Source organism: Phallusia mammillata, chromosome 8 (assembly GCF_965637545.1).
Source record: "Phallusia mammillata chromosome 8, kaPhaMamm4.hap1.1, whole genome shotgun sequence".
Lineage (NCBI taxonomy): Eukaryota > Metazoa > Chordata > Ascidiacea > Phlebobranchia > Ascidiidae > Phallusia > Phallusia mammillata.
In genome coordinates, this window is record NC_137259.1 from 2,842,638 (window position 1) to 2,854,562 (window position 11,925).

The following is an 11,925-nucleotide window of genomic DNA, read 5'->3' on the forward strand; positions in this document are numbered from 1 at the left end:
TACACAACGGTTACGCGTTTAACGTGTAAATAAATAGTTCAAAAGGTGGTTGTTGATTGGACTGAATTGCCAATTTGCGTGGCGACTCACAAACGGTTGAAAACAACTGATTCAAACAAATTATAACTCCTGGTTTTGTAATACCCTATCCAACAGATTAAACAGAAAATACGAATCAGTTAACTGGCGTTGCCACTTACAATTCTATTACAATATTAACAAAATTGTACTATGTCCAAAATTAGTATTTTATTTATCAGTTTTGGATTCTCAGAAAGCTATCATTGGAAAATGAAGTTTATCATAGCGTTCCCATACTTCAATTAAAAAAGTCCTTTTAAAATACACACATATTCCTTGGACACAAAATGACGGTACCTCCACAGGGTTTGACGTAATATTTGTTTTGTCATAAATGTTCAGAGCTCAAAAAGACTTTCACTTTGATTTTTACGATGTGTGCGTTTCATTCCGTAAATTATTATTTTCTGTTACGACAATAATTTACGACCTTTCATCGTTTTAACAACGGTAAAGGCAGCAGTTAAAATCATCTGGAAATAACCTGCATTATAGTTTTATTGAAAGGGTCAGGTCTTCGAAAGGTAGGCTAAATTTGCATCGTATGATATCGGTTTCGACACTTTGATATTACATATGTGATGTTCAGTGATGTTTAACAAATATCATCCTACATTGAAAACGTCTCTAGAATTGTCTGTAGGACTCCTTTTTACTTGTGATATTCTGTTTAAAAGCAATACAATGTAATGCAGTAGCCTACTAATAATTATCGACTATTTTATACTTCGATTTTGTAAAATCAGTCTAGGTTCGGGCTTGAATTCATGCTTTGGCATATTAACGTCTTTATTTGACTTTCTTTTCACTAATGTAATTCAAGGTGTGTATTGATTTGTGTCGCATCTATTTAACATTTCAAAGATCTTCTAAATATAGGACATAGTTACAACATCAATCCAAAATACGTGTTTGCCTTATCTGTATAAACACAAGTTTACATGGATGTGCAACTAAAATCACACATCCCTCAAAGAATGGTTTGAACACTTCCACCTAAATTTGTACGCATAGTGGCAAGTTGGACAAAGATGTTTCCTGATCACGTAACACACAGGAAAGACCTAATTTTAGCACCACACAAGCTCATATGGGCATGCAAACAAAATTAACAGACAGGTCTCAATTTGTCGCACCAAAGGCTCAGTATGTTGTTCGTGTTTTGTTAATGTTTCACAGGCTCCCGATTAAATGATGTGCTAACGCTGTCGGACGGCTTATCATAAGTAAACTGTTGTCAGGGAGACGGAATAGCAACCTGGACGCTAACGCTGAGAAAAGTTTATCTCAGTCTTGCATTTGCAGCAAATTTAAAGGCAGGTCTATTAGTTTCTTGAACAGGATGTAGAAAGTTGAAAGTCTAAGTCTGTATTAAACCAAGCTATTATGTGGGTTAAAACTCACGTCAAACACTGCCTAAAAAGATCAGGAAGTTACTTCTTTAACAAATTGACAGTTTTCAACCACAAAAATCATAGGAATAGGACCCAAATTGTCGTTTGTTTGCCACAAAGCTTTCGAATAACACACAAATATTATGTTTTCCAAATGAATTTTACGTTGTGTAGCATTAAAGCATAAACTATGGTTGTTTTTAAAAGTAAATGTATGAACAGAAATTCGAGAAGTCTGGTTTTTCGTGTTAAGTTATTTGTGAGACAATAGAATTGAGTTTCGTTTGTTGCGTAGCCGCCAAACATATTGATTTAATGTCGTGCTTAGCCTAATTTATCTTTCGTTTTTTTTTAGTTTCGTTTTAGTCAACTGAATACTCACACACCTAGAAAAACCTGTCTTAAAACCTGAAATACTGTTCACTGCTGGCAAGATGTTTTTGAAATTTTTTGTTTTTGTTTCTGTGTTCGCCATCGGAGCTCACGGTTTTGGTAAGTAGAAATATTCAAAAAGGAAATGTTCTAGATTGATATCAAATGTATAAAGTGTAAAGCCGTGACAAGACATCCGCTGTATAAGCTATTGTAGCCATTTAACGCCATTCAAGTTTGTAACGCGTATAAACCTATTACTAAATGTATTTAGACTTAACTATAACTACAATAGTACTTAGCAAGTTTATAGAGCTCTTCTGGCAAATGTATTTTTATTCCGACGTTTCGACGTCCTATACAGGTCGTCTTCATCAGGGTAAATAACACTGAATGCGACTAGAATAGTGCACGATAAACAAAAGAATACTTAGCTTAGCGTTTACAAATTACGTCACTTTTGAGTACATGTATGTTTAGATCTAGATTAGCGATCCCATTACCGGCCTAAACTGAAGTTCGCAGTCCCTTAGGGGTAAATACAAAATTGACATGTTCATGTTACAAACAAACCACCAGGGAATAAACAACGAAAGTACCAAAGATCCTTGGGAGTTTTTTGATCAGGCTACTCCTGTGACCAAAACATATGCTTTTTACTATTTTGAAACACAAACCCGAAGTGACTTGAACCAGTATTTTAACGCATGCAATAGTTCACCATTTCGGAACTTCTCGCAATGTTTTTTGGATTGTAGATTTAGTGGATCTCCTGGATATTGCGATGTTCAGTGGGGAGGAGCCTTGCGGCGGAACACCTCCATGTAGTGGCAAAGGTGAATGTAATGCGGAACAAATGTGCGTTTGCGAGGAAGGATTTACGGGTTTAACATGCGAAACAGAGAGTAAGTTTCTAAAATTGTTTAATAAGGTTTACTTGTGTAAGAAACTGAAAATGCAAAAAATTGTTGAAAAAATACATGAATTTTTGTAACATTATGTATTTGTTTGCTCTTGTGAGTTTTAAACTAGGTTTTTTATATTTAGCGATGTTTGACACCACAGTGTTACCGTAAGTTAAAGATTGCGACATTTAACTTGCTTTACCTTCGCAAAGCATTTTAATCATGATACATTTTTGGGAGATCGGGAATTCTGCTGGAATCGTACCAAGCGAGTAACGGAGTATTCGAGTAACAAAACTCCACCATAACTCTGCACTTTGCCTGGTACTTTAAACATGTCATCTATTTATACTCTGATCCGGGGGTTAGCAATCCCTAAGGAGCTTGATAAGGTGTATAGATTTTTTATGGATCACCAAACAGCAAGTGCTTACGTTCAAGCATTTCCTAATTTAATTTAAATCTTTTTGTTGGTTGTTGTAAAGTAATGGTCTTAAAATCCGCCTATCCATACGAATCTACTTTCTAAACACTATTGATCAGGTGTCACAAACCACAAGTCACAAAAATATTGGCACGTGATAGGGATTTGGAAATAACAATAACAATCAAATTGACACCCGTTGTCTAAACGTTTGCTGAACCATGGTTTACATTTTTACAATCAACTATAATTGGTGTTTTGTGGAATTTGTAATTTAAAATTGTGTAGGCGTCAATTTTATGACATAAAAATGCCCGAGATTGTATTAGACCCATGACCTTGTGATCACAAGGCGGTTGCGCGAACCACTCGGCCAATTATGGCGGACTAAAAAAAACATATTTCAGGTGATGGCAATTTATAATGTTTTACGCCTCTTGTTTTCTTTCAGTAAACAGTCCGTGTTACGCACCTGATTGTCCTGTAAACTCGAATTGTACAGAAGTTGAAGGCGGAGCTAAATGCGTCTGTCATGAAGGTTACGTAGGAGACTTTTGTATTCAAGGTAAGAAAAAAAAACACTACAAGATACGCAAAGCTATTACATGAAACATGTCAACAAAATAATTCAGCAAAACCATGTAAAGATTTGTAGGTTAACATTTTAACAGTATATTGCTATAAAGTGTTTGACATTGTAAAAAAACGCATTGATCAGACGAACCAGGTTTTAATCTTTTAAAGAAACATTTTGGTTTGATCAGTTTACAATATTTATGAAGGTTTTTTATTCTTTTTTCAACTGACGTTGTCTGGCAACTAACATTTTTTTGAACGTGTGACATTAAAAATAAAATTTTTAGAAAAGAGGGAAACAAGTAAACGTATTTTTGGCCTATTTATATCTTTTCGGTTGTTTTGATAAGACATTTCGGAGTCCTTATTTTGGACTAGAAATCAAATTTAATACGTTATGTGTTCAAATCAACGCCTAAACAAGTTTTCAAGATATTGGTTCGAAAAAAATCATTTATTACTCAGTAACGCCAACTACCGGAAACTACATTGCAACAAATTAATATTTTTTGGTTTTAGATCCTTGCATTGACCAGGATTGCAATGGACAAGGGAATTGCACTGCGGATTGTTCAACAGAAATTGCAGAATGCAACTTTAACTGCGCATGCAACGATAATTGGTCAGGATCAATTTGTTCGTTACGTAAGTGACGTGAAGATTGTTGTTGCTTTTTTCAGTTTCTTGTACTGATTCCTTTTAGATCATAGTAATGCCTGCAGAAAAACACGTGCATATTGAAACCCTTTTACTTGACGCCAGTTCTGTGAACAAAAAACTTTTTTACTATGCATATATAAATTACAATAACTCCAAAACGGTAAAATGGACTAACTTTGGCCAGTTAAAAAGCCGATTTAAAAGTAACGGTTATGAGATTGTTCAAAAATGAAACAACGCTTATTTTTTGCAGGTAACATTTAAACGTTTTGTTTCAGCAGCATTTACGACAGGTGTAAGTCACCTTCAAAAATACTTTCACAAATTTTACGACCCAAACCTTTACGCAACTCGACTTCAACGCACGCAAATGACTTTGCACAACGTTGAACTTGTTGACAGTGGGAATAAATTACGAGACTTTTAAACGCAATTCAATCGTTTAAAGCCGCAATTTAGGTGGGTTTTTCCGCCGAGTTTAATCTTTGATCTTGTTTTGCAGAGAATTACTGCAGCACAGAGGGGGCTTGCAACGGTGATCCTTGTGAACCGGGTGCAGGTGCTAATGATTTTACGTGCAATTGTACATCTGGAAACAGTGGAACTATATGCGACATCCGTGAGTATACAATTAGTAATAAAAATGTAATCAGAAATAAATAAGATTTGACTCATTGTTACAGTTTTTTTGTCAGGTTTTATTTTGCCCTATAAGCATGGAAGGTTGCCATCGACATGTACCGGTACTCCAAAATAAAAACCACCAAAAACATTGTTTATACGAAACAAAACAAACAAACAAAAACAAATCTTTGCATTTATACGAGCCATATAATTTTGTTTATGTGCCATATTTTCTGCCAAAAACAATCTGTTCCAGAAACATCTTGTTCTTAGAAAATACTTCGTGCATGTCATGACAGCTCAGGTCTAGGTTTACTTTTACTTGTAGCAGGGATTTGACTTGTAATTGTTGAAAATAGAACAAAAGAAGGACTCAAGTCAAAAACAAGGATATTTCTTAGAAGTATAGACAATGAACTTTTCTAAGGCATTGCCCTTCAAAATAAGGACAAATCTCAGAAATAAAGACAGTGTGGCAACTCTACCAATATGGGTAGTACTCTTTCCGTGTGTCTGTCGCAGATGTAAATTATTGTTTCATTTCAAACGGACAACATAACAGTCCTCCAGGGTGTTTTAGGCTTTAGAGCAGTGGTTCCCAACCTTGTACTGATTGCGTACCACTCGACGTACTTTCATATCACTACATATACAAACCTGTTTTAGTAATAGTGATTCCTCATGATAGCTATATTTGTTTTTTGGGGGGCAAGTTTTTCAAATATACGACAAAAACAAAGCTGTACTTTTTTGTCGCAAAGTCCTAATACTAAATTGTTTTTCTAGCTGTTTGCGGCGCAAATGGTGGATATCCAGCAACTCCAGTTGGTGCTGTTGTAAGTTCAAATACAACCTGTGAAGAGGGGCCATATGGTAAGTTTGAAACCTTTGTCTTGTTCTGTCAAACTAAAAAAAAAACTTCAAATCGGCACAACAACTATTAAAAGAAACCCCTTATTAACATTCCATAGAGTTTACTGAATTTTGCGTTCTTGTCAATAACACCTAGTGGGAATATCGAATGCGTCCAGAAAATGTGAACTAAACTCCACTGGCGCTGCAGTGTGGCAAGATGAGAAAGTAATCGACTGTTCAATTGCCTTGAACGAAACCACAGACCCAGCAGAAATATCTCAAATACTAGAAGTAGTGACGTCAGACCCTACTCAAATTCAAGCTGATGACGTTTCAACTTACGTCACAGCTATCAGCGATGTATGCGATACGACTAATGTTACGGCTGAGGTGGGTAGAAATAGTTTGTTAAGCTACTGTTCGACTTTTTTATCTGTCGCAAAATTCGCACGTAAATAAAATATTGTCAAGCCAATTAAGGTAGAGCTGGTAATGCGGAAACTTAAATCACAAAATTTTTCTCTACCGCAAGTCAATTTATCGTAACGACACTGTAAAACTAAATGGTGCTAAGGAGGACGTGTCATTATCATGCAGAAAAATTTCGTGTTTCAACATTCTACGACATATGTCAGCACACGTTGCATGCTTTTGTAAAGACGTAAACGTAAATTTATGCTGCTTTCACACTTCATAATGATGCACTTTGACCTCTTCAACTTTTCGCACGTCCTTCTTTATTAACTTTAGTATTATGTACAAGCACTATTTTGCATATTAGGTTGGAGATTCTGTGGTGACATCAATCAACAATATGATGTCAGCACCGGCCGACACCCAGTCGAGCGTTGTTTCACAATCGCAACAGTAAGTTGGTGAAATGTAACAGTCATGACGTCATCAGCAATTTATGACGTCATTACCAATTAGTTACGTCAACAAGAGGTAACAAAAGTGCACTAGAGCATTTAATGACGTTGTTATTTGGAATCAGTGTAGTAAGTAAGTAAATGTCATAATAATGACGTCATTGGTAATTTCTGAAGTCATTGACAGTTAGAAAACTGTCCTGTCGGTAACAAAGCATTATATTATATTTTTGAAAATTTTAAAGTGATAATAAACTATTTGGATATTTACGAAAAATATCAATTTCATTAAGCTCTTCTGGCAATAAAACGTCAAAACATCGGTGAAATAGAAACAATTTCCAGAATAGTCCATACAGTTTAAAGTAGTAATGCTTGTATCAGTTTAAACTTATCAGCAACCGTTTTGATTGACATGAAATTTTACAGTGCGTAAAGGAGTTTATATAACAGTCACTTACGTTTTCAGGATTTTAGGCGATCTTCAAAATTTGGCCGACAATGTAGCAGTTCCTCCAACTTACAACACGGTGGATCCACTGCTAGGCCTTGTGGTAGTGGAAGGTAATTACCTATTTTGTTTTCATGTTTTTAACAAACGTTTTATGTTGTGAAAAATTGATTACAAAAAGTTACCGATGTGTTCAAAATTGTTAGCATTATTTGAAAGGGTAATTATGAAGCCATCTTTTTAATCGACTTTAGATAAATACATGCAAAATATGGACTCCTGTCGCGGGTTCGAATCCCACCGCAAGGTAAACCCTGCTAGTCTCCGCCTTGCCATGCGGGAATGCTTGGTGAGCGACTGATTCGGTAGAACGTCTTCAATAGGCCTTTAGTACTACAATTACAAAATTAATATATTTGTAAAACTGCTGGTTTCAGGAACAACTGGATCGACTACCGGTCGGTCTTTGAGCATTTTAAAACTTCTGTTTCAAGAAGATGGATTTTCTGGTGTTACTTTAGAACCTAGCAACGATGCAAGTGCTGCTACTGGCACCAACTACATAGCTACAACTGCAACTGGTAAGAGAGAGAATGGATTTGTAATAAGTAAATAAATAGGGCTGCAGGGTAAAAGTGTCAAATATACACGAAGTATGCTTTGTTTAAATAATTAAATTAAGACAAATAAGAAAATATATGCCAACGTCCAAAAAAGTCCGTTTGTCTTGTTTGGACCAAAAAAGCTATAAATGGTTGCAAATTACTTTTGCAAATTAAATTACATCGCTTGTGATATAAGTTAGGACACGAATAGTGCAATTGTCGCATAAAATTTACAAGTTTTATGATTTTGTGTTGTCCCAGAATTTTAACTTATCTACAAAATTAACTTACAAATAATTGCACAAACATTTGACGTACAGATGAAAAGATTGCGTTTCAAGTGTTCAACGACGATCTTCTGTTTCCTGATTCTAACTCACATCCCGAAGAAATTATCAACAGCATCATTTTTTCTGTCAATCGATCAGGAGATGTAACCCTTAAGTTTCAACTATTCCAGGTCAGTTTAGAAAACTATAAAATTTCGCCTGAGACGCATTTTTCATGAGTTTGTTTGTTTCGTTTAGGCTGAATGGCAAATTGACTGTTTAAAAAATCTGTTAGTTACTTTTGAATGAAAATAAAATACTGACTTAAACACAAATGTACGCAACGTGAAACGACGTATGTGTTGCTTTTCAATGAAAGTAAAACAACTTTTTCGGACCGAGCAAAAGTCATATGTGACGCGATTTAAACCAACAACTTTCGTATTGCTTTAACCAACCAACTATTCGAATAATCGAGCGGTGTATACACATGAAACTGACACAGGTTTAAACTAACTGCATTGTTTCTTTTTTAGCACTACGATTTGAACAAGGAAGGAATGTTGGAAAATGAGACGCACACCACTACTGCAACTTGTGTACAATATGTGGACAATAGTTGGATAGACGCAAAATGCATCTCATTAGTTACGTTCGAAGGTTCGAACAACTTTTTGATGAGTAACTGTTCTGGGGCCGCAGGAACGTTTGCAGTAAAAATGGTAAAGACAAATTTTTGTACCATAAATTGGGTTTTTGCAACCTTTCAAACTTAGAATTTGCCTTAAGGTCAAAAAAATAAGTTATATGACATATAGCATTTGACGATTTTCGCAGCACGTAATGACAAAACAAAATATGATTTAGCATGATTAAGCCGAATATCGCAGAAATCTAAGGTTAAACAATAAATAACTTGGAACATATTTAACTTTCAAAAATAGAGTGCTGATTTTAAACCAACTAAATAATTTGCTTGCAAAGACGCCAAAACGTTGGTACTACCCTGAATGTTCAGCACAGAGTAACTTACAATTAGTGTGAGCTACAAACATAAAAACATATCAAACTCCTTTAATTGTTGTGCAGATAGTGCTTCAAAAGGCTTCAGACACAACAGTTGCTCCTGAAGATACAACCAAAGAAGAAGGAGGAGGAGGAGGAGGTTTAAGTACCCCGGAACTGGTTGGAATAGTAGTTGGGAGTATAGCTGGAGTGGCACTGATCATCGGTATTGGCTACGGAATTTACACTTCGTGCAAGAAGAAGAAAAAGGAACCCACAAAAGTTACTCCAATTAAACCGACTGAGCAGATCAACTTGAAGGTAAAAAGTTGGAAAAAGGAAAATGTACATAGAGGTTCATTGTAATATTAAGCAATTAGTATGCTAATTGCTAGGCCATTCTACGGTGTATGTCCAGTGGCATCGCGAGGCTTTTTGTGAGGCATGGTTTTTAAGCATGTCACTCCCAACAAACTGGAGTGCCGTTAGATGGCTACACTAGCCAATATGGCAGATCTTTCGTCACTAGGTTCACTGATGAGATCTTATAAGTCGAAATACTGTGTACTATGTCTGCAGTTTAGTATGTAAATGTTCATTAATGCGAATAAATGTGAAATTTATGAAATATTTCAGGATGTGGAAGAGACCGAAGCACAGAAAGAAGAATCACGGCCCAGTTCGCGAAACGCTTGGTAACAATAAAACGACCCCAAATTATTCACCTACATCTATTTCGAAGAGAAAGTTTATTCCTGCTCTTATCACATGTAAATAGCGCTTTTTAAATGCAATTTAGTGCACAACAAATGTACATATTTTTTTTCCTCTTTGAACTGTGTCCACGTTTTAGGTAGAAATCTTTAATTTTTGTAATTTTAAATCCACGTAAAATGCTTGAAACCAATCAAAAACTCAAAACTTCTTTAAAAAAATTTCACGTATTTTTTTGTTTAAATTGTAGTTAAAGTTGATCTAAACTTGTAATAATTTTAGGCATGTTTTTTTGTGCTTTTATTCATTTAAATAAAATCCAGTTAGTTTATGACGTAACTATTCAACGTATGAATTGTGTATTCGTTACCTAGGTTACAGAATAGTTTGAAACTGATTTTACAAAATTATTTTCGCTGTTACATACATCGTTGTCAGCTTACGTAATTTCGCTACTGCATGGTAAACACAGTGTAAACATTTGACACCAAATCTAAAGTATAAAGTACGTTTAAGCCTGCTTGGTACTGTTGGTACGTTTGTAACATAGCTTTATCGAATTTCACGTGTTTTTATTTCTTTGCTTTAATGCTTGTTTTTTACCACTTACAATAAAATAATAATCTTTCAATAAATCTTAATATATTTTTTTCGAAGTCAATTAAAATTATGTAGCGTAATTAAACGTTTAAAATTATGTAGCGTTTGCAAAAGCACTTGAAAACAGAAGTGTGTAGTTGTGTTACATTTTGTGTCACGGAAAAGTTGATTTTTAAACGTTTAAAATTACTTTAGTAAAAACTCCCGTTTAAAATTACTTTAGTAGAAACTCCCGTTTTGTTTTGCCTTATTTTGTAGTTTTGTTTTTGAGTAATCAAGATTTTTATGGTAAATTTGCTTTTTACAAATATGAAGTCATTTGCTACCCAAGTTATGCAATTGCAATCGTCCTGGTTGTTTTGTAGATCAGGGGTGTCAAACTCGTTGAGTTCAGGGGCCACATTGTAGTTTGGAAATTATGCCGAGGGCCGCATGTGATTTTTTATCCAGTTTAAACAACCTTTTCGCTACGACGGCCGCATTGCAGATCCTTAATACACCAACAGCCGCCAATTACCTACTGGATATATGTATATATATATATATATACCATTTATTGACGCCACAAAATCCCTGATTAATTTCTAACATGATAAACAGATTGAGCTGCACAGTGTGAAGATCAGTTTTAACTGTTTATTACGTCATAATCTATAGTGTGACGCTTTTGGTACCTGTTTTTTCGCATTGTTTGCACACAATAGGCCTACAAAAAGTCTGACGCATATGGCTGCTAGGCTGGTAATACTATTTCCAGTAACACAAAATCTGTTTAGAGCAGTTGATTTTTAATTACATAGCCGCTACATATATTTTAATTAACAAGTTCACGGCCGCACAAAACCTCTCCACGGTCGCATGTGACCTTAAGGCCCTATTCATACCACATGAATTTTTATGTATTAATTAAATTTCTGCAAATGTCTGTTTGAATACCAGCTTTCACTTCGAAAATTGAGAAAAAATTATTATAATTAGATAAAAATCTGACAAAATACTACAATTGTTGTTAAGTGTTCGTGGGCCGCATTGGAGGGCTTTGTGGGCCGCATGCGGCCCGCGGGCCGCGAGTTTGACACCCCTGTTGTAGATTGTACAATAAATGGCCTTCACTTTGAAATATATAGTATTATTTGAAAGGTTTTCAGACTTGAATCACATAAAATGTTTCTAAACTGTGCAACTTTTAGAGTTTTTAACATACGATAGTAACTTTGTGGCGTAGTAAGATAACAACAATTATAATCACTTTTCGCACAGGGCGATACAGAAGTCCGATTGGGCTCTAACTTTGCACATGCGTTTTGCCAACGAGGCAAACATCGCCTGCAAAGGGGCGTCAAATTCGGTTCAGTGGTTCGTGAGTTATCGACTTGACAAGTTACAAATTTTGACAACAATGCTCAGTTTTTGCTGAAAATCACTTTTTGCACAGGGCGATACAGAAGTCCGATTGGGCTCTAACTTTGCACATGCGTTTTTGGTTCTTAATAAACGTTCTTGTTCAAGAAAATTACTAAT

The 11,925-nt window shown here is 35.4% G+C and overlaps 1 protein-coding gene across 1 annotated transcript; it reads left to right on the top strand.

Annotated features, from left to right (window-relative positions):
- The first annotated feature begins 8,627 nt into the window (after positions 1-8,627).
- On the top strand, positions 8,628-9,992 carry LOC145205201 (uncharacterized). Its single transcript, XM_080077862.1, has 3 exons — positions 8,628-8,807; positions 9,175-9,411; positions 9,727-9,992. Exons 1-3 carry the CDS (start codon positions 8,646-8,648, stop codon positions 9,787-9,789), a joined length of 462 nt encoding a protein of 153 aa, XP_079933988.1. The 5' UTR covers positions 8,628-8,645; the 3' UTR covers positions 9,790-9,992.
- Positions 9,993-11,925: the final 1,933 nt, after the last annotated feature.

Coding starts and splice junctions, on each gene's coding strand:
- LOC145205201 (XM_080077862.1), top strand. CDS start 8,646: ATGTTGGAAAATGAGACGCACACCACTACTGCAACTTGTGTACAATAT. Junction 8,808..9,174: donor GAACGTTTGCAGTAAAAATG/GTAAAGACAAAT, acceptor ATTGTTGTGCAG/ATAGTGCTTCAAAAGGCTTC. Junction 9,412..9,726: donor CTGAGCAGATCAACTTGAAG/GTAAAAAGTTGG, acceptor GAAATATTTCAG/GATGTGGAAGAGACCGAAGC.